Source organism: Spermophilus citellus, assembly GCF_964194105.1.
Source record: "Spermophilus citellus genome assembly, chromosome: 4".
Taxonomy (NCBI): Eukaryota; Metazoa; Chordata; class Mammalia; order Rodentia; family Sciuridae; genus Spermophilus; species Spermophilus citellus.
In genome coordinates, this window is record NC_138185.1 from 205,328,468 (window position 1) to 205,351,026 (window position 22,559).

General features: G+C 38.2%; 2 protein-coding genes across 2 annotated transcripts in view; one reads left to right on the forward strand and one right to left on the reverse strand.

The window, feature by feature from the left end:
- Nucleotides 1-22,559, forward strand: part of TSHR (thyroid stimulating hormone receptor) — a 153,437-nt gene that overhangs the window by 48,858 nt on the left and 82,020 nt on the right. The gene's annotated exons all lie outside the window — the stretch shown is intronic.
- LOC308647378 (uncharacterized protein) lies at nt 4,637-16,436 on the reverse strand (the record flags this gene model as incomplete). The annotated part of the gene is made up of 5 exons (XM_081291431.1): nt 4,637-4,906; nt 5,981-6,049; nt 12,049-12,104; nt 13,267-13,338; nt 16,226-16,436. The coding sequence occupies 4 exons, from the start codon at nt 16,434-16,436 to the stop codon at nt 6,020-6,022; spliced, it is 369 nt and encodes a 122-aa protein (XP_081147557.1). The 3' UTR covers nt 4,637-4,906; nt 5,981-6,019.

Consider the following 22,559-nt stretch of genomic DNA (forward strand, 5'->3'; position numbering starts at 1 on the left):
TGGAGGGCCACACCATGCCTATTATGCAGGGGGAACAAATATATATGAAAGTTTGCATGCTCACTGCACAGGTAGAGTTCTTCAGATGTTTTTGTGAGCACTTTCTTTTACAAGTAAAGTCATTTTGCTTTGATTTTTACCTAAAAGACTGAAGGTAAGGGAGGTAGCCAGCTCCCCTCACCATTTCCCTCTTCTTGCATTTTTTAGAGTTCTTCTTAGCTTACTGCAAGCTTTTCTAGGCATAAGCATTTGACCCATCATTTGTATAAGAAGAATCAGTTTTGCAGCTTGGGTAAATTGTTAAATAGTTACCATCATTTGACCCCCGCTATCCTACTCCGTGGTTTATACCCAAAGGACTTAAAAACAGCATACTACAGGGACACAGCCACATCAATGTTTATAGCTGCACAATTCACTAAATTAGCTAAATTGTGGAACCAACCCAGATGCCCTTCAGTAGATGAATGAATAGAACAACTCTGGTATATATACACAATGGAACATTACTCAGCATTAAAAGAGAATAAAATCATGGCATTTCAGGTAAATGGATGGAGTTGGAGAATATAATGTTAAGTGAAGTAAGTCAATCCCCCCAAACCAAAGGCTGAATGTTTTCTTTGATATGAAGATGCTGACTCATAATCATAATGGTGATGGTGGGGGGAGCATGGGAGGAATAGATGAACTCTAGATAGGGCAGGGGGGAGGGAAGGGAAAGGAGAGGGCAAAGGATTAGGAATGATGGTGGGATGAGTTAGACATCATTACCCCAATTACATGTATGAAGACACAAATGGTGTGAAAATATTGTGTGTACAATCAGTGACTTGAAAAAATGGTGCTTTATATAATATGAAATGAATTGCATTATGCTATTGTGTATAACAAATCAGAATAAATCATTTAATAAAAAATTGTTAAATAGTGTGACAGGGATGGTGGTGGGGCAGAGAAAGAGAATTTATTTAATCACTATTCGTTCAAGTTTTTTCTATTTTTATTTCAGTCATTTATTTTTCAGACAATTATCAACTTTTTAATTTTTAAAACTTATGAAAATAAGCTACTCGTAATACTGTTATATTAAAAATCTGTACAATAGTTTTAACTTCTTCTTTCCTAATGTAATTATTATGTGTTTTCCTTTTTTTGTGATCAATTTTGCTAGATGTTTGTCTACTTTTATTAGTTTTTTTCCCCAAGGAACCAGATTTCATAGTTGTTTATCAAATTTTTAAAAAATCATTACATAATATTTATGGTCTAAAAGGATAGCAATCACAATTTTTGGTCACATGTAGTAATTTCTGGGAAGAAGTTTACTTCTGTGTTTCAAGACATTAAAAAGTTCTCTGGAAAATATGAATTAAGATTTTTTTTTTCCTACGTAGTCCATGCTGAATAATCTGAACAGGTCTACATGATTGTGGGGACATATAGGTGCTTTTTCCCCAATAAATACATGTTCATATAAAATTTACTAGATCAGTGCCATTATGATGAACATTGTTACTACATTAAAAAACACATTCGCTCTGTCCTCTGGGAACTTTCATGGCAATAGAAATCTAAAGCTCCTCTTCATCCCAGACCACACATGTGCCCAGGGAGACATATTTACCTTTGCTGAGTGGTACATAGTGTCATCTCTATTTACTTGGATTGATTAGAAATCGTGTATAACCCTAATCCTTGATGAAAGAATTTTGATGAGTTAATCTAACAAGATGATTTCTACTCTTAGACTGATATGTGAAAACACACATTTACTAATCCTTAATTTAGATCTACTCATTCTAAAAATTCCGCTGTCATTTGAGCAAGGAAACAAACACTTCTAAAATATCTTGCTGATTCAGTTATTTTAATCCAAAACTCAATTTGAGATCTGTTCTATATCAAGGGTCCGTTGGCTCTGTTATGAGAAGGAGTTGTTTTTCATTTGCCTGTAGTCTCGGAGAGAAATGAAAAATAACATCAGGGATGGTTTCCTTGGAGCCCTAGAGATCTGCTTTTAATGGAGCACTCGTCTCCCCACGGGAAACCAATTGGGCTGAGCTTCAGTGTCTGACCAAAGAGTGGCTGAAATCAGCAAGGGATGCAAAATAATCTATAGGGTGGCAGAATACAAAATTTCAGGGTATTTGTGTTGGGAGATTGGAATAAAGGAGGGTAAACGAGCTAATGTATGTGAAAAGCTAGGTACCACGCCTGAAAAACACAGCCTCCTTCTCCACGTTCTCCTTCTGCTCTCCATCTCATCTCTGGCATCCCCACCCCCACTTGTCTGAAAATCCTAAAGGTCTGATTGAACAAGGGCACCATACAGTCAATGCTACTAGATTTTTTGAACACCCCGATAACCACAAAATCATTGGATGGGAGCATGGTGGAACCAAACCGAGGTTGACTTTGTCCTAGAATTCCCACACCAAAGAAGAGGCATGAGTCATAGTTCTTGCAGCGATTAGTCACGGTGTTTTAGTGGAACAAAGTTGTAAAAAGTCATTTTCAAATTCTTCCCAAAGACTCAGTTTCTCACTCCGATAGTTTTGACTAACTGTAATGATAGTTAGAAACCGAAGAATGTCCAGAAGAACATAATTTATGCCGTAAGTTTAACTGTTTTGGATTGAATCATCCTGAAAAATAAACCTTCACCTGATCCTCATTTTCATTTCAGTTCCCTGGACTGGTGATTTGAGTGTTGTGGATGGAATTCTTAGAATCTGTTTATGTGATAGGAATACAGAAATGGTCTGGGTCTGAGAATTAGGATAACAATCAGAGTTTTGATATAAACTCAAAGTCATGTGTAATTTTTTGAATCATAGAAATTGGACATTGAAAGCAACCTAAATCCTTTTGTCTGGGAAACTTCAAATAAACATTGAGTTTTCTTGCCAGGAAGTTCTGCATTGTATCTAGAAAGCTTCCTTGAAAAATAGCTCTGAAAACCCTAAGGCTGGGAAAGAAGTTGGCTAGTTGAAGGGGAAAATGGTAGAGAATTTTGTTTTGCAGTAAGGAAGAACAAAAGGAGGGAAGAAAATGAAATATTGTCAAAACTTCATACTAAATTTCTAGTGAATAGTTATTAAGACCGGCAAAAAATTGTGTTTGTTTTATCCAAACATAGCTATAATGCTAGATATGTGTTTAAAATCCAGCATGTGAATAACACCTCCTCAAAACAATTTAAAATTAAGTTTTATTTTTAACTGACAAAAATTTTATATATTTATGGTGTACAGCTTTGTTTAAAGTATAGGTACAATGTAGGATGGCTAAATTGAGTTAATTAGCATACAAATTACATACAGTTTTTGTCATATGAACACTTAAAACCTACTCTCTTAACCATTTCCAAATGTATAATTTGTTGTTATTTGTAGACATTATGTTGTACAATAGATCTCTTCAATTTATTCCTCCCATCTAGCTGAAAATTTATATCCTTTGATTTAAATCTCCCCAAAACTCCCCCACCCCTAGTAACTACCCTCCCACTCCCTGCTTCAATTTTCTTTAGATTCCACATACAAGTGAAATCATGCAGTATTTTTTTCCTGCCTCTTATTTCACTCAACAAAATTCCATCCCAGCTCATCCATGTCACAAATGACAGTTTCATTCTTTTAAAAAAACTGCATATAATTCCCTTGTGTATGTATAGCACAATCCCTTTCTCCATTCATCTGCTGATGGATATTTAGACTACTTCCATATCATACCTATCATGAATAAAATTGCAATGAACATGGGTGTGTGGCTGTCTCTACAAGGTGCTGATTTCATTTCCTTTCGGTACATACCTACAGGAGGGGTTGATAGGTCATATGGAAGTTCTATTTTTATTTACTTTGAGGAAGCACTGCACTATTTTCCAGAATAGCTATGCCAATTTATATTCCCACCAACAGTGTGTAAATGTTCTCTTTTCTCCACTTTATCAACACTTATCTCTTCTCTTTTTGCTAATGTCCATCCTGACAAGGGTGAAGTGATATCTCCTGGTTTTGGTTTGCATTTCCCTGATGATCAGTGATTTTTGAGCATTTTTTCAAATACCTGTTGACCATCTGTACTTCTTCTTTTGAAAAATGTCTATTCTTGTCCTTGGTCCATTTTTCAATAGGGTATTTATCTTCTTGATATTGAGTTATTTATATATTTTTATATTATCTCCTTATCGGACACATGGTTAGAAAATATGGTCTTCCACTTCATAGGTACCTTTTCATTTTGTTGGTCTTTTCCCTTGTTTTATACAAGCTTGTTTCCTGTACTTTTGGGGTCAGATCCAAAAATCATTGCTAATACCAATGTCAAGGATCTTTTCCCTTATATTTTCTTCTAGGACTGTAACAGTTTCAGGTCTTATGTATAGGTTTTTAACCCGTTTTGAGTTGGATTTTGTGTTTGGTATAAACAAGCTTCCAGTTTCATTCTTTTGTAAGTTGTGTATCCAGTTTTCCCAGGATCATTTATTGACTTTATTGAAGGGAAGTTTTGGTTTGTTTTATGCAAACATAGTTACAATATTATATATATGTTAGAAATCCAGCATGCAAACATTACCTTTTCAAACTTAAATAACTGAGGAGATGGGAACAGCAAAGGATTACAGAAATAAACAGAACATAGGCTTCAGTAGTCAATGAAGTGTGAAGGGCACCTAGGGTCACAGAGGTAAGATAAGAAGGGAAGGAATTTGGGGCATGTCTCCCTTTTATCCATCTTAAAAATTTCAGCCAATTCTAATGTCTGCTAACATTCTGTGAGTTTTAGAGGATGGTAAATCTGGATGGTGGGGAAAGTTTCTGGCCAACAGGACAATGTCCAAAGAGACTCTAGTAAAGCCCCAAGTAATCCAATGGAAGCTCGAGGGCAGCAGAAGTATCTAAGAAGGAAAGAGTACACAAAGAAAAACCCGACCTACTTTACAATTTAAGCGGAAGTCAACCCTGCCTGGCACCCCAGAATGTTATTTCTCAGAGTGTGGCCCCAGGACAATTTGCATGCAACTTCCTGGTAGGTCTGTTAAAAATCTTAGGTCCCCTGCCCAGTGCAATGGACCATGCCTGTCATCCCAGCAACTCAGGAGATTGAGTCAGGAGGATTCACCAGTTCAAAGTCAGCCTGGGCATCTTAGCAAAATTCTCTCAAAATAAAAAAATAAAAAGGGCTGGGGATGTAATTCAGTGGAATCAATGCCCAGTACAAGGGGGGGAAAAATCTGAGTTTCTAGATGATACTCCAAACCAGAGAGTTGAACATGTCTAGAGAGGCCAGAGAAGATACACTTCAAACCAATAGCCTAGACCATTTTTAGGTGCTCTCGTGTTTGAACCTCTGCACTCAAGAATAAATCAAGAATAAGTAGGAAAAGGCAAGGAATTTGCAAAATGGCTATTGCCCAGGCCTCCTCCACCCTCAGGTCAAGAGTCCTCTGCAAGGGGCTGAGGTTGTGGCTCAGAGGAAGAATGAGGCACTGGGTTCAATCCTCCACCCCATAAAAATAAAATAAAGGTAATTGTGTCTACCTACAACTAAAAAAATAAATATTTAAACAAAAAAAATATTTAAACAAAAGATTCCTCGGCAATTTCCTTCAGAGACTTTGGGAAAATTTCAAATGTAGAATTTTTGAAGAATCTTTGGCTTAGAAGTAAAGGAAGGAAGAAATTATGAAATGCCAAGTAAGCAGACAGTGTGTCACTTATTGGGACAGACTTGTCCCAGGGCCAGTTTCATGGCTTTCCATTCCACTTTTGAAACCTACAGTCTGGCCATGCTGAGCTGACTGCCTTACCCCAAATGGACCAGAATTTCCCCTGGCTCCAAGCTCTTGCTCTTACTGTTCTGCGTGCCTAGAATGAGCTTTGCCATTGTTTTAGTCAGCTTTTTTGCTGCTGTGACTAAAGGATCTGACCAGAACAATTTTAGGGAAGGAAAAGTTTATTTGAGAGCTCACCTGTTCAGAGGTCTTAGTCCACAGAAGGCCAGCTCCCATTCATCGGGGCTCAAAGTGAGGCTGAAAATCCTGGAGGAAGAGGTGGCAGAGGGATGCAGCTCACATGGTGATCAGGAAGCAGAGAGACACTCCACTGGCCAGATAGAAATATATACCCCATAGCCACACCTCCAAACCCCCAATTCCCACCTCCTCCAGCCACACCCTACCAGTTGAATTACCACTCAGTTAATCCCTATCAAGGTATTAATCACTGATTGGGTTAAGACTCTTACAATCCAATCATTTCTCCTCTGAACCTTCCTGCATTGTCTCACACGTGAACTTTTGGGGGACACCTCACATCTAAACCATAACAGCCATTTACATTTCAGTTAGTGTCACTTCCTTCAGGATACTCAAGCACCCAAGATTTCCACATTGTACAATTATTTAAAGTAATACTTATCATATAGTAGCACTTAATATATGCTTACTTATCTTTGCATTAGCTCATACATTTATCAGGGTCATTTACTTTATTTTGTGGTGCTAACGTTTAAATCCAGGGCCTTGTACATGTCAACCAAATGTTCTACCACTGAGTAATACTCCAACCCTACTGTCATTTATCTTCTGTATCTAACACAGAGCTTAGTTTATGAAAGCTATTCAACAAATGTTCTTTAAATTAATTACTTAATGTCTTGCTGTTCCAAAATATATTTTTTAATCTCAATAAATAGTTTCACTTAACCTTGCTTAGGATTTCATTTGGTGTAACTGAAAACTTTAGTTAGTGATCTAATAGTGTGAATAATTTCCACCTTTGGTTTTCCACAGATGGGAGAGTAGAATGAGGAAGGAATGACAGGGGAAATTTTTTTTAAGTTGTAGTTGGACACAATACTTTCATTTCACTTATCTACTTTTATGCTGTGCTGAGGATCGAATCCAGGGTCTTGTACGTGCAAGGTGAGTGCTCTACCACTGAGCCACAATCCCAGCTCAATGGGAAATTTTTAAACAAGGATTTTTTTTTTTAGGGCTAAATTTATTCTGAGTGTAGGCACAGACTGAATGGGTGAGAGCTAAGGTCACTGAGCATCAAGAAGTTGGTGGGAAGTTCACACGGAGATGTGAAAAGGTGCTTGGGGATGAAGAAGGAGCGAGAACGAGAAATATTGCTTTCAAATTTTTACCTAGAAATAAATGGTCTGAGACCTGGTCTCAGGTCTTGTGGGAAAAAAATGTACTTCCTTGTATATTGGCCATGGTCTCAACTCAAAACTCAAGCTTGTTTTCCTTTCCCTGCGTGAATAGATAAAATAGACTTTGGGGACTGTCCTGAGAATTTGACCACCCCATGGGAAAATGCACTCGAAATTTCAGAAAACATTTAGTTTTGGAATCCAACCAACTCAGAGATTGAGCAAGATCTAGATTAGATTTCTTTTGCAAATCAAGTTAGTAGCGAATTATATTTATGAAGATGAAAACCAGGACTCCAGAGACATAATAGACATATTTTATGACAGAGAAACTAGATGTTATTAGAGGGACAGAGAAATTAAATGTATATGAATATCCTTAAACAAATAATAACAAAAGGACATTTTCTGAACCCAAAAGTGGACATACATCCTCATAAGTCATATCACATGAGAGTGGCCCCTTTCAGAAAATCAATGATATGACCCATGCATAAAGAAGGGGCCTCCAATTGTGCCAAGATATAAACAAGATTGAACAGGAAAGAAAATGTGGATGATTAGTTTAATGCAAGGCAATCACTAATTCCAAAAATCAATAACAAACATTAATTCATTGTGTGTGTGTGTGTGTGTGTGTGTGTGTGTGTGTGTATTACACTTAGGCAGGCACACAGAGATATTGAATAAATATTGTCAAATGAAAGAATATCTCATTGTGTGGCTACCATGTGCCAATGTTGTACTGGTGCTAGAAGACCATCCTAACAACAACATGATGTTTATTCTTATGGAGATTATGGTTCTAATGGGAATACTAGAACACATTGTTAAGTGTTGAGCACAAGAAAAGGAAGTACTAATTGTAATTGGAACACATAGCAATAGATGTAATCTAAGCCAAAAGGTCACACAAAATATCAAATATCTCAGAGGATAGGAAAGAGAAAAGGCAGGGGACAGAGCTGCAATAAAGAGCTATGTGAGTAGAACCCTGTAGACCCCTGGGAGTGCCACTCACTTCTGGGGGAAGAAGAGGATAGATGCTAGTTCCTTATGCCAATGGTGTATGCAAAAGCCTGGGCTGTGTGGGGAAGTATGGTAAATGCAGATGAACAGCTGGGGTCTGGAGAGTCACAGGAGAAGTCCAGCAGGCTGGGGCTGGAATAAGCCATGGCTTGGTCAGTGGGGGCTTTTGAGGGCAGGTTAGTACTCGGAATTTTATCCTACGGTGTTTGTGGTTTGGTGGGGTGCGTAGCCAGTGCCATCTAGTTTGAGGGTGAAGCATGTTTTGGAGGGTGGCGAGACTGAGAGCAAGGTGGCATGCACACTGGTTTGGCAGAGGGACACAGTAGCCTGGACCACAGCGATGGAGAAACTTCAGCATCTGCAGAATAGTCCACAAGATGGCTGATTGGTTGGGTTTAGAGATTAAGAAAAAATGGAAGAGTCAAGTATGTATATAGAAAGTGTGAAACATTAAAAAGATACAGGAAAAAAAAAAGCCCTAGGCATTTAAGAGAACCTTTTTTATCTTTAAAATAAATTGAACTCTGAGACTCTCTCCTGCTCCTCATGGCCCCTTTCCCTATCTTCACATCTTGAGAATATGTAAAGGAGGCCACCACCTTCCCAGAACTGAATACTCTGGAACAGAGTCTTCTAATCTCCAGTCTATCTCTCTAAAATACCTGCTGTCTAGGCAGTGACAAATGTCCACAGAGGTAGCTTACTGAAGCTGGGAACCCCAGAGCTAAGGATGGAGCCCTCTATTGGAACATCTTTTTCTCCGAAGCACTAATGGATGGTGAGCTCAAGATTTTACTTTAGGGACCAAACTTTAAACTTGTCCCTTGTTTGACCATCTCCTTTCTTTTTGCCCTCTTGGTACTCAAAGGCACCTGCCTTATGCTTTTTCCTTTGGTACATCCAAAGTGATCCCTTTAAATGGTTGTTTAGGGTTTCATAACAGGTCTATGAACTTTGGGTGGGGAAAAGAATTTACATCTTTATTTCCACAGGCGTCTGAAATGTAGCACTTCTTTTAATTTTGAATGTAGGCCGCAAAGCACAATTGTGTTTTGAGTATTTGTGACTTTGTTGCCAATAGGAATTGCAGATATTTTTCTATTTCATTATTGTTGTAGATTCTCAAAATACGGTCTACTCCATCACTCCCTAGATATTGTTTCTTAATATGTTAACAAAGAAATTCTTATACCTCTTTTCTAAAATTACAAGCAACCCTTTATTCGCTGTCATTACAAAAAGTGGTTACATTAGCAACAAAATGTGTTTTCTTGCATTGATATCAGAGGCAGTTACTCCCCCAAACATTAAGTATAACAGTGTACATCAGTATTAAAATGTTATATTTTACATTATCTTTACCACTTTGATCTTCTGAACATTTTAATTGAGCAAAATAAGGTAAAATATTACATATTTATTTCATTTTTCAGGAATGTAAAGGTCTAATTATTTAAACAATTTTTATTATAAAACCAAACTCTGAAGGTGTCTACAGAATTGGCTTTTTAAAAATGTTTTTCTTTAAATCAGAGTCATGCTTCTAATCATTAGTTTGTTTTAATATTTTGGTAACTGTGTTCTAGAATATTTTGTTTCCTTTATATACTTCCTGTGCATTTTATTTTATGCATTCAAAGGCATTATTATTGTACCAGAGATACCTTCCAAGTTTCTGGCTTGAACAACTCAGAGAGATATCTACTGGGATGAATAAAACTGGAGAAATTGGAAAACTAGTTTAGGGCTGTGTTGCACAGATAAAAAAAAATACCATGGGTTTAGAACATATTGTGATATAATTGAGCTCAGTCCATGTATGAACCAAATGAGTTATACTGAGTCACAGAAGCAAAGTCATCTATAATTCAAAACCCTAAACCAAACCTAGAATTTTGCTAAGAGTATGCCTAAAATATCTAGCAATACAATGAAAATCTTAGTATTCAGGGGAATGTTTCCTGTTAAAGCCATTTATGAAGTAACTCTGAAATGAAACTGTTTGCCTAACAGAGCTATTTTTCTTCTTGTCAACTTTGTGTCAGCTAAAATGACTTAAGAGTGTGAATATGATTTAAAATAAGTAGTCATTGTGTTTCAGAGGAAGCATGTATAGTAATTCAGCTGAATGCACTTAACTAATCATTTTAACTATGTAGGTTTTGAAATTCTAGGGTCAAAACAACTTCCTTATTCGAAAGATATGCATACACATACAGTATACACATGTGCCTTGCCAATAACCAGTTGAAATATATGGAATTTCCATTTTGGGTATCAAAAGTGGTCAAATAGCATCTGTTTTCATATGTGTTGCATGTGACTTACTCTAACAGTGCCTTAAGATTTTTGATTAAAAATTAAGGAAATTTCTAATAGTCATGTCATAAAACAACTCAAGACCAACTCAGGATAGACAGACAGATGGGCATATAAATACTTTTATTTCATTGTATGATAAATATTGAATTGGATGAACATACCTAATTATCTCTATTTTTAAGCTCTTTAAATTTCCTAGATATATTGACTATTAGACCTGGAAACACTGGACATGCATTCAGTAAGTTTAAGTAGGTGGTCAAGTCATTAAATGTTTGAATTTATCAACAGTGATTAAGGGCCTGGACTTTGAGATCAAAGAGGTGTGTGTGTGTGTGTGTGTGTGTGTGTGTGTGTGTGTGTAAACTGTGACGATGACTTAACATCAAGCAATAAAAAAAATCTTTTTATTTAACAAATTCTTTTGAGATCTCCACATTAAGTCAAATACTGATAAAAGCCACACTTGAAAGGGTAGACAAAACTCCTCCTTACTAGCTTACATAGCATTCCTCTTGTGGTTCTGTTTTCTCATATATGGAAGGATGAAAACATACATCTCAAGAGTTGTCATGAAGGATAAATAAAATCAATGCATGGAAAATACTTAGCCAAATGCCTAGCACACAGTAAAATTTCAGTATATAGTGGCTATCAATCTTTCTGTGGGCCAATCCCTCATTTTGAAGCTGAAAAAAGTTGTGTGACCTAGACATTCTCATTCTACCTACCCTCCCCCCACCCTCAACATCTTCAACTTCTGCAGAGGTTTCATCCTCAGGCAGCCTTTCCAATATGGTGGCAAAGATGGACCCTTGCACCTCTAGGCTTTCTTTGTCCTCACTGCTAATGATCCCAATGAGAAGAACGTGCCTTCGCAGAGGGTAGTGGGAGGTGAGAGGAGTGAATAGATTCATAAGGAAGGGGGTTTCTATTACTTGAAACAAGTATGTGGGAAAGATAGACAAGAGCCATAGATACAGGTTAGGGATGTAGCTCAGTGGCAGAGTACTTGTATGTGCAAGGCCCCAGATTTCATTACTACACCATTAAAAACAAAACAAAAAAATTAAGAAAAACACCTCACATAGCTACTAGAGTTGATTTTGGGGAAGTAAGGGAACAAAAGAGATGTGTATGTGCCATGGTGGTGGTGGTGGTGGTGACAGAGATAGAGGTGTGTGTGTGTGTGTGTGTGTGTGTGTGTGTGTGTGTGTGTAAACTGTGACAGTGACTTAATAAAAAGCAACAGACTAGAAACCACAAAAAGTAATCACTTCCTGAAGAGGAAAAGAAGAGACTAAAGGACACTCATATAAACAAATTAATTATCACATTGGCTGTCAGTTTCCTTTATCTTATGCAATTTTGCACAAGTCCTTACCATTTAATATGGTGATGTCAACTGCAACGCTATAGATTAGAGAATTTACATTAGGACTCCTTTGGTTGCCAGCCTGAGAAATCCATTTCAAATTAACATTTCATGAAAATAAAGGTAGGAGTTAAAGGTAGGCTTGGGCCTACCTGGATATCACAAGGCTCAGTCAGATTTCCTTTATCATTAAATGCGGATAACAAACCTGTGTTTGCAAAGACAAAAGCAAATTTAAGTTATCTCTGGGGAAGATAATCATAGGCTTCTAATGATTTCAACATTTTTCATATAAAATATTTTGTATATGACAGAAAGTAACCAGAAAAATGAGAAGATGATATTTTTAAAAAATCAAGAGAAACAGAATAGATGCCCAGGAGACTCTGATAATAAATTATCAGACAATTTTAAAATTTTCCATAGAGTTTTTTGAAACCCCAAAGTTTTTTTTAATATTTGAAAAAAATCAATAAAGTTGAAAATCCACTGTGTATGACTGTTCTACCAAAAAAAGAATCAAAAATTAGATACATTAACAGAGGTACATTAACACATTAACACAGAGATTATAGCCTTTTTGACTATAATAAAAGATATAGAAAACTTTACTTTCCATAAATTTAAAAATGTATACAAAATGGACAAATTCCTGAAAATAAAATTTACCTGAACTCACACAAGAAGAAATAGAATGTGAATCATCCTATAACTTTTAAATAAATTAAAAACCATAATAACAAAAAAAGACCCGATTTCTGAAGAGTTAACCCACTCACTTTTCCCAGTTAAAATTTATTTTTATTTCTTTGAGATGGCATTCCTTATTTTCGATACAAGAGTCCTTGGGGAAGTTTTTTTGTTTAGTATGAATATCCATTTCCCCCCTTCATGTTTTTTTTTTAAACTCAATGTTATAAAACTCTGACTTACTTTTGAGGATTACATACATTAGCATTTCTACTGGATGGCAGATCATATGGCATAATAGTGAAGGTAGAAAGGGAAGAGGAGAGACAGAAATAGAAAACTATTCGGATTTGTATTACTACCGTTCTGTATTCACACTTTCCGTAATCTATTTATAGCCTTCTGACAGTAGCCGTGAATGTGTCATGAATATTGCTTAATATGAAATATTTTTGAAGTGGAATATAACAAAGTGGTTCAGACTTCTGTGTGTGGTTTTATATTTCTTGAGCAAGATCCTTGGACAGATCTCTTAACCTCTGCAATTTTCAATTTCATAACATAAAGATCATTATGGTACCTACTTCATAGTATAACTGTGAATTTCAAATGAGAAAAATACACATCAAAGTATTAGTGTAGAGGGGCTGGAAATGTGGCTCAAGCGGTAACGCACCCACCTGGCATGCGCAGGGTGCTGGGTTTGATTCTCAGCACCACATGAAAAATAAAGATGTTGAGTCCACCGAAAACTGAAAAATAAATATTAAAAAAAATTACAAAAATGTATTAGTGTAGAACCTGGAATGGAACATAAAAGTATTCAATGAACATTAGCTATTATTATTTTTGTTTCCATCATGATCATTAATATGTGACTTGATTATAGGTTTTAAAATATTTTGCTTTTTTCTTTTTCCTTTCATTTTTCTTGGTACCAAGGATTGAACCCAGGAACACTTAACCACTGAACCACATACCCAGACCTTTGTTATTTTTTATCTTGAGACGGGGTCTACCTGAGTTGTTTAGGGTTCGCTAAGTTGCTGAGGCTGGCTTTGGACTTGCAATTCTCCTGCCTCAGCCTCCCAAGCCACTGGGAAGGATTTTAAATGTATTGATGAAGAAAACCCCAAAATATTCTCTTTAAGCTTACTTTATAGAAACAAAAAAATGTCTGTAGCAAATGATAAAGCATGGGCCATTCTTAGACTGGAAAGTTGTTTTTAAACTGGGCAACCTGGTGACTTTTGGGTTGATCAAAACATTTAATATTTTTCTAAAGAAAATATCTTCTTCATTCTAAAGAAAAGGGTGAAAGAACTTGGTTTTTTTTAAAATACAAAATATACTCAGGGACTCCAAATCCTTGCCTGTTGTCTGTTGTCAGTTTGTTGAGATTGCCCAAAGTTGTCTGGAATTTATAAGCATTGGCTCTATAAAAATAATTCACTAGAACTGCCTCCAGATAACTTTATACTGTGTAATTACTTAATGCTGCACTTCGAAGAGAGTACAGGGCAGCTGTGTTTAACATTGGGTTCAGTATGAGTCCCGTATGAAGACTTTTTTCCTAAGGAGCTGCTCCTTGATGCTTAGGGAATGGTGTTGATAGGATCTGGAAACTTAGTACTTACAATTATTGGTGTATATTTATTGCAGCACAGAGGGCATTGGAGGGTGACTCATACAATCTTGGTAAAAAATAAGGCCACTGACATTCTAACATGAACCTTGAAGAGCCCTTGAGGGACACTTTTCACTTTCACAGGGACTTTCCAGCTGCCAGCTTTGAGTTCTGATGCCTAAACACAGGAGACCGTGTTCATTACTTTTTCCTTGTTTCTTGCCTAAAAAGACCACAGAAAACTGATCCTTAATTTATTTTCAAGGAAAAAAAGTTTTTGGTTCAGTCCATCATTTTACCTCAAGGATTGAACTCAAGTTTATCATATAAAAATGTGTTTTCTTTTTTAAAATTCTGGAATTTTTGCTTTGGGTTTTATTGAAAGTAAATTCTACTTGAATTATGATATAAAATATTTTGATATTAATAATTTTTTTCTCTCCCAATAAAGTAAGACAAAATAAGCCCCATTTAAAAATCATAAAGGGAAAGATAACATTAATTATTGCTTTATCAATGGTTTATCATTTTGTGAAGCCAGATTTTCTAAATCCAATGGCGTCACTGAGAAAGGAGCCATACTAAGGAAGTTTTAATGACTCTGAATGGACTGAGAATGGCCTTCCAGATAGAGATGGGTCTGGACATCTGATTCTTTTAGACAGTTGTATTCAAAATGGAAATCATGGGATTTCATTTTAATTATTTTTGAATGAAGAAGATTGTCAGGAGGAAATGTGGTTTTATTATTATCTTGTTTGTTTTAATCAAAAACCATTATCAGTAGGAAGTGTATCCTGATTATAGTACATGGAGCAGATAAATAAATGTGCCTTTGGGGTCATGACTTTTTCCCGTTTTAAGAGTGAAGGTTTTTCAGGGGTGCATGCCATGTTTTGCTGCCTTTTCCTTCTTTTTTATGGATTAATTTAGTAGCACTTATTGATTATTTGACATATTCAAAGCTTGCATTATTGGTCATTTTTGCAGACTCAAACTATTTTTTTAAATGAAAATCAACCGAATGATGAGAGATCACATATGAAGCTAGACTGTGACATACTCATGGATGGCATCATACAATCATAGAAAAATTACAGAGTGCTAACCCATTTGCTAGCAAGATAAGAGCAACAGAAATTAGATGTTAAAACTCTGTTCATGTTTTCATGGATATATAGATATAATAGACTTTATTTCCTGACCAAAATGTGAATTGCTTCTATATTTTATGAGTCTCAGTGGGAGACACTACAGAAAGAGAAAACACCAGATATACCCTTTCCTGGCCTCCCCTGCAGTTTGGATAAAGTGTACAACCTGGGTGTGGCCAGACACTTCCACCCTGAACTTTGACTATAAAGCTGTGACAGTAAAGAATCAGGGTCCGAAGAGACTATATTCTGGAGGCAGTAGACTGTATCAGCCCCCCGTATGAAGTGTATAGGGGCAGAAGAGGCAGCAATGTGGCATTGGTACCTAGTTTTTAGTGCCCTGGGTCACAGTGGGACAAGTGGAAGCACCTATAATTCAGAAGTAGAGGCATCAAGGTCCTCTCTGGACTCTCCCTGCAGCATTATTCTGGGTCCTATGTGCTCCCTGTCCTCCCTTCATCTGTTTTCCAAGTCTGCTTCTGTGCCCTTTTTTTTTTTGGCGCTGAGGATGGAACTTAGGTGAACGTGTGCATGCAAGGCAAGCAGTCTACCAACTGAGCTATAGCCCCAGCCTCTGTGCCCTTTCTATACCTTTTCTAAGCTATCAAATGTCCTTTCAGTGAAGTTCCTTTCTGTTGAATTCAAACTCACTTCTGTTGCTTGCAAGAACTTGGATACATTGGGCTAGTAGCGAGCAGGTAATGAATGCCAGATTATTCCAATTCCAGCATCTTAATATTTCTTGAAGACTCACTTATATCACCTAATTTTTTTTTGGGGGGGGGGGTATATCAGAATTAATGAGGTACAACACACAGAAAAGTAAACTTCACATTTTAAAATACAGTCATTCGGTACCCGTGGTCCCCGCGATCCCTGGCGGGCGGCCGCGACGTTCTGGTTCATGTCGCAGCAACCCCGTGCGGCCCGCCCTTCCCGCTGCGGCAGGCCGCTGGCAAGCTCCTGGGATACCAGGCCCACACTCACGGCGAGGCCCGCGACACGGGCGGGAGTCCCCTGCAGGTCGCGAGTCCTGATCGCCCATCCCCTCCAGGCTCCTCGCAGACATTTTGTCCCAAAGGGAACCTCCGCTTCCCCCTTAAAGACACAGTGCTCAATTCCAGTGTGTGGGAGTGAGAAGGAGGACGGAGACTAGCGGTGGCTTTTAAGAGAAGGCGGTTCTGGGCTGTGAAGTCACAAGTTGTTAGAAGAAATCCCCTCCAAGCAAGGTCTGGACAGATAAAGGCAGAGCTCTTTGGCGTCCACCACCAGCATGGTGTACCAGTTTGCCTAGGTTATACTCGAGCTTTTTGTTTAGATTTGTTTTTGGAGATTGTGTCTACAAAAGAACAGTTCAAATCTACTTGGAAGAAAGTTTCCCTCAGATATTAAGCTTTCACTGGGATCCAACATGGAGGCCGGCCAGCGAGGAAGCAGCACTTTCAGTATCTCCACATCAACGGGATCAGAAAGACCCATTAAAACAGCTACCTTCTACCTACTGAGGAACTTCTAGCAAAATTCCATTAAAAGGAGACCTGCTGTGAATTAGTAAGTTTATTAGAAGTGACAGTTTGTCCCAGACAAGTGAATCTTGGCCGGCCACGTGGGCGCAGAGGTCCAATCCTGCGGCCGGCGGCCCGGAGCGGCGCTGCGAGAAGGGTCCCCGCCCTACCCGACAGATGGTCCCCGCCATCCCGGCTCTCCTGGCAGCCCCACTCTCGCTCTGTGAACTCTGTGAATGGCCACCCCGCCCGCCTGGCTCTTGGCCACCCGGCCACAGCTGCCCGGCTCTACAAGCGGCCCCCCGGAGGTCCGGCAGCGAGAAGGGTCCCCGCGTGACCAGGCAGACGCCCAGCACCCTCCCGGCTCTGCTACCGGCCCTGCCCACCCGGCAAACGGCTCTTCCCCCCCCCCCCCAGACGATGTGAAGAGAATCTAACCAAGCCTTTATGAAATAGCGAACTGGGAACTAAAACCAGAGATTGTGTCAGACCAGAGACAAGCCAGTTCCACCCCTCCCTTCGGACACTCCGGCAAGGAGCCAGGGGCCCGCCATAGCAAAGAGGGGAAGTCACCAAAGTTTGGCCAAAGAGATTCCTTCCCAGCGGAATCTACTTTAGCAGGTGTGTGACTCCCACCCACATCAGATACAAACAACCGGGAAACTTCAAAATCTCTCCGTGGGCATGACCGTAAGGGCCAAAGGACTCTCGACCCCCAACTCCCCCTACTGCCAGTGACGAGGGCGTGACTGTAGGGGCAGAGGGAAGCAGAGAAGACTCCCCACCCCCAAATCCCCCAACCGCGAACTGAGAGGGTGTGACGGTAGGGGCGGAGGGAAACAGAGGACACTCCAGACCCCCAACTCCTCCTACCACCAGCGGAGTGTTCGTGATTGTAGGGGCTGAGGGAAGCAGAAGGGATCCTCGACCCCCAACTCCCATTACCACCATCAGCGACACCAATGGTCTTAGCCGCCAGATTCCGAAGGTGTGCCCACCAAAGGGGTCCGGAAAAATTTAAACAATTGACTCCCAGACCACAGCTCCACAGCACTGGGGCTTAGATGAATGACAGAGAGAGTGTTCAGTCATTAGGGAAATAGAGCACTCGGTGGGGCTGAAAGTGTAACCAAATCCTTGGGGAACTGCCTCCGGTGAGCAGGACCTGGCTGGCTGGCAGGAGGAAGGGGAGGAGGGGCCGTAGAAGTGAAACGACTCTGGACCAACAGGATTGAGAGACTCCCAGGAGCCACCTTACAGGGATTGCTGTTGACACATTGAGGGCAAAACTCATCCTGGAGGGCACAGATTTGCCTACGGGAAGAGAAGAAAATGGATCTCTAAGACCTAATTTTATTTCTTATTTCATTTTATTTTTTTCTCTCCCTTTTTCCCCCCTCTCTCTCCCCTTCCAAGTTTTATTGTTCTTTCCATTCTCCTCTATGCTATCTATCTCCCTCTCCTTCTTTCTTTTCAAGAGCACCTTCCTTCCCCTTCCCCCCAACTTTCATCCCAAGCATTACATCCTCCATTTCGTGTAACTGTCTAAATGCAAATAGGTGAATGTTTCGAGGCCGTCTATAGTGCTCCTAAATACCTAGCTTCTACCAACACCCTGATCCAATCGACGGTTAGTATCCCCCTTCAGTAGAGCAATCTTCTAAAGTACCCAAGACATACTAACCCTTATACCTGCATAGCACCTAACCTAAAGTCCTAAGAACAAAAAACAAACCACTATATGCATACAAAATCCGGAAGCCCTTTATAAATTTAATGAATCAGCTCTAAAGTACAATAAAGCCCAACATCTATAGGCATAATCTCCCACCACAAAGGAGAGACAACAGAGATAAACAAAGCCAAAACAAATGTATAGGAGAAAGCAGTTACAAAGCAGTCAAACAGAGCTGGAAAGTAACGTGAACAACATGAAAAAACAAGGGAAAAAAGGATTACAGATAATGAAGGACAACTTAAATCTACAGGAGGACCTAGAAGCATCAGAAACATGGACAGGGAAAGAAATCAAGGCATACCTAACTCAGATGGAACGGAATTTTAGAGAAGACATGAGACAGCAAGTCCAAGAATTGAAAGTATATTTTGAAAACGAACTAAACAAACAAATTCAAACTGCAAAGAACGAGCTTTACCAGGAGATAGAGATCTTAAAAAAAAAACAGTAATTTTAGAAATGCAAGAAACCATAAACCAGATTAAAAACGCTAACGAGAATATTACAAATAGACTAGATCAAGTAGAAGTCAGAACATCAGATAATGAAGACAAAGTTTATCAACTTGAAAAGAGTATAGTCAACACTGAAAAGATGCTTAAATCTCACGAGCAATCTATCCAAGAGATATGGGATCTCATCAAAAAACCAAATTTGAGAGTCATTGGGATAGAAGAAGGCACAAAGGTTCAAACCAAAGGAATGCACAACCTATTAAATGAAATAATCCTAGAAAACTTCTCAGAGATGAAAGATGGAATGGATTGCCAAATCCTGGAAACCTACAGGACCCCAAACATCCAAAACTGTAATAGAGCAACTCCAACACATATAATTATGAAGATAGCCAACATACAGAACAAGGAGAGAATATTAAAAGCTACGAGGGAAAGGAGGCAGATTACATTCAGGGGTAAACCAATTAGGTTAATGGCTGATTTTTTCATCACAGACTTTGAAAGCGAGAAGATCCTGGAACAATGTATTTCAAACGCTGAAAAATAATGGTCTCCAACCAAGAATACTGTATCCAGCAAAATTAAGCTTCAGATTTGACAATGAAATTAAAATCTTTCACAATAAACAAAAGCTAAAAGAATTCGCAGCCAGAAAACCAGCACTGCAAAGCATTTTGGGCAAAATTCTACAAGAAGAGGAATGGAAAAATAGTGCCCAAAACCAACAGCGGGAGGTATCTCAGTAAAGGGGGAGGAAAAAAAACCAAAAAGTAAAAACTAGCCAAACTAAAATAAATAAATAAATAAACATGACTGAAAGTACAAATCATATTTCAATTGTAACCTTAAATGTTAATGGCCTAAACTCACCAATCAAGAGACACAGGCTAGTAACCTGGATCAAAAAAACAAATCCAACAATATGCTGCCTTCAAGAGACTCATATGATAGGAAAAGACATACACAGGCTGAAGGTAAAAGGTTGGGAAAAATCATACCACTCACATGGCCCTCGGAAGCAAGCAGGAGTGGCCATACTCATATCAAATAAAAATCAACTTCAAACCTAAGTTAATCAAAAGGGATAAAGAAGGACACTATATCCTGTTAAAAGGAACTATCCACCAACAAGACATAACAATTATCAATTTATATACACCAAATAATGGTACAGCAATGTTCATAAAACAAACTCTCCTCAAGTTCAAGAGTGAAATTGACCACAACACAATAATTATGGGTGACTTCAACACACCGCTCTCACCATTAGACAGATCCTCCAGACAAAAGCTGAATAAAGAAACTATAGAACTCAATGACACAATCAATAACCTAGACTTAATGGACATATATAGAATATATCAACCATCATCAAGTGGATACACGTTCTTCTCAGCAGCACATGGATCTTACTCAAAGATAGATCATATATTATGCCATAGGGCAACTCTTAGTAAATATAAAGGTGTAGAGATAATACCATGCACCATATCTGATCATAATGGAATGAAACTGGAAATCAATGATAAAAGAAGAAAGGAAAAATCCAGCATCACATGGAAAATAAACAATATGTTACTGAATGATCAATGGGTTACAGAAGACATAAAGGAGGAAATTAAAAAATTCTTAGAGATAAACGACAATTCAGACACAACATACCGGAATCTATGGGACACAATGAAAGCAGTTCTAAGAGGGAAATTCATTTCCTGGAGTTCATTCCTCAAAAAAAGAAAAAACCAACAAATAAACGAACTCACACTACATCTCAAAACCCTAGAAAAGGAAGAGCAAAACAACAGCAAATATAGCAGAAGACAAGAAATAATTAAAATCAGAGCGGAAATCAACGAAATCGAAACAAAAAAAAAACATTGAAAAAATTGATAAAACTAAAAGTTGGTTCTTTGAAAGAATAAATAAGATCGACAGACCCTTAGCTATGCTAATGAAGAGAAGAAGAGAGAAAACTCAAATTACTAACATACGGGATGAAAAAGGCAATATCACAACAGACACTACAGAAATACAGAAGATAATTAGAAAGTATTTTGAAACCCTATATTCTAATAAAATAGAAGACAGTGAAGACATCGATAAATTTCTTAAGTCATATGAGCTGCCCAGATTGAGTCAGGAAGACACACACAATTTAAACAGACCAATAACAAAGGAAGAAATAGAAGAAGCCATCAAAAGACTACCAACCAAGAAAAGCCCTCGACCGAATGGGTATACAGCAGAGTTTTACAAAACCTTCAAAGAAGAATTAATACCAATACTTTTCAAGCTATTTCAAGAAATAGAAAAAGAAGGAGCTCTTCCAAATTCATTCTATGAGGCCAACATCACTTTGATCCCAAAACCAGACAAAGACACTTCAAAGAAAGAAAACTACAGGCCAATATCTCTAATAAACATAGATGCAAAAATCCTCAATAAAATCCTGGCAAATCGAATACAAAAGCATATCAAAAAAATTGTGCACCATGATCAAGTAGGATTCATCCCTGGGATGCAAGGTTGGTTCAATATATGGAAATCAATAAATATTATTCACCACATTAATAGACTTAAAGATAAGAACCATATGATCGTCTCGATAGATGCAGAAAAAGCATTCGACAAAGTACAGCATCCTTTTATATTCAAAACACTAGAAAAACTGGGGATAACAGGAACTTACCTCAACATTGTAAAAGCTATATATGCTAAGCCTCAGGCTAGCATCATTCTAAACGGAGAAAAACTGAAGGCATTCCCGCTAAAATCTGGAACAAGACAGGGATGCCCTCTCTCACCACTTCTATTTAATTTAGTCCTTGAAATACTAGCCAGAGCAATTAGACAAAAGAAATTAAAGGCATAAAAATAGGAAAAGAAGAACTTAAAATATCACTATTTGCAGACGATATGATCCTATACCTAGAAGACCCAAAAGGGTCTACAAAGAAACTACTAGAACTAATAAATGAATTCAGCAAAGTGGCAGGATATAAAATCAACACGCATAAATCGAAGGCATTCCTACGTATCAGCAACAAAATTTCTGAAATAGAAATGAGGAAAACCACCCCATTCACAATATCCTCAAAAAAAATAAAATACTTGGGAATCAACCTAACAAAAGAGGTGAAAGATTTATACAATGAAAACTACAGAACCCTAAAGAGAGAGATAGAAGAAGATCTTAGAAGATGGAAAAATGTACCCTGTTCATGGATAGGCAGAACCAACATCATCAAAATGGCAATATTACCCAAAGTTCTCTACAGGTTCAACGCAATGCCAATCAAAATCCCAACAGCATTTCTTGTAGAAATAGATAAAGCAATCATGAAATTCATATGGAAAAACAAAAGACCCAGAATAGCAAAAGCAATTCTAAGCAGGAAGTGTGAATCAGGCGGTATAGCGATACCAGATTTCAAACTATATTACAGAGCAATAGTAACAAAAACAGCATGGTACTGGTACCAAAACAGGCA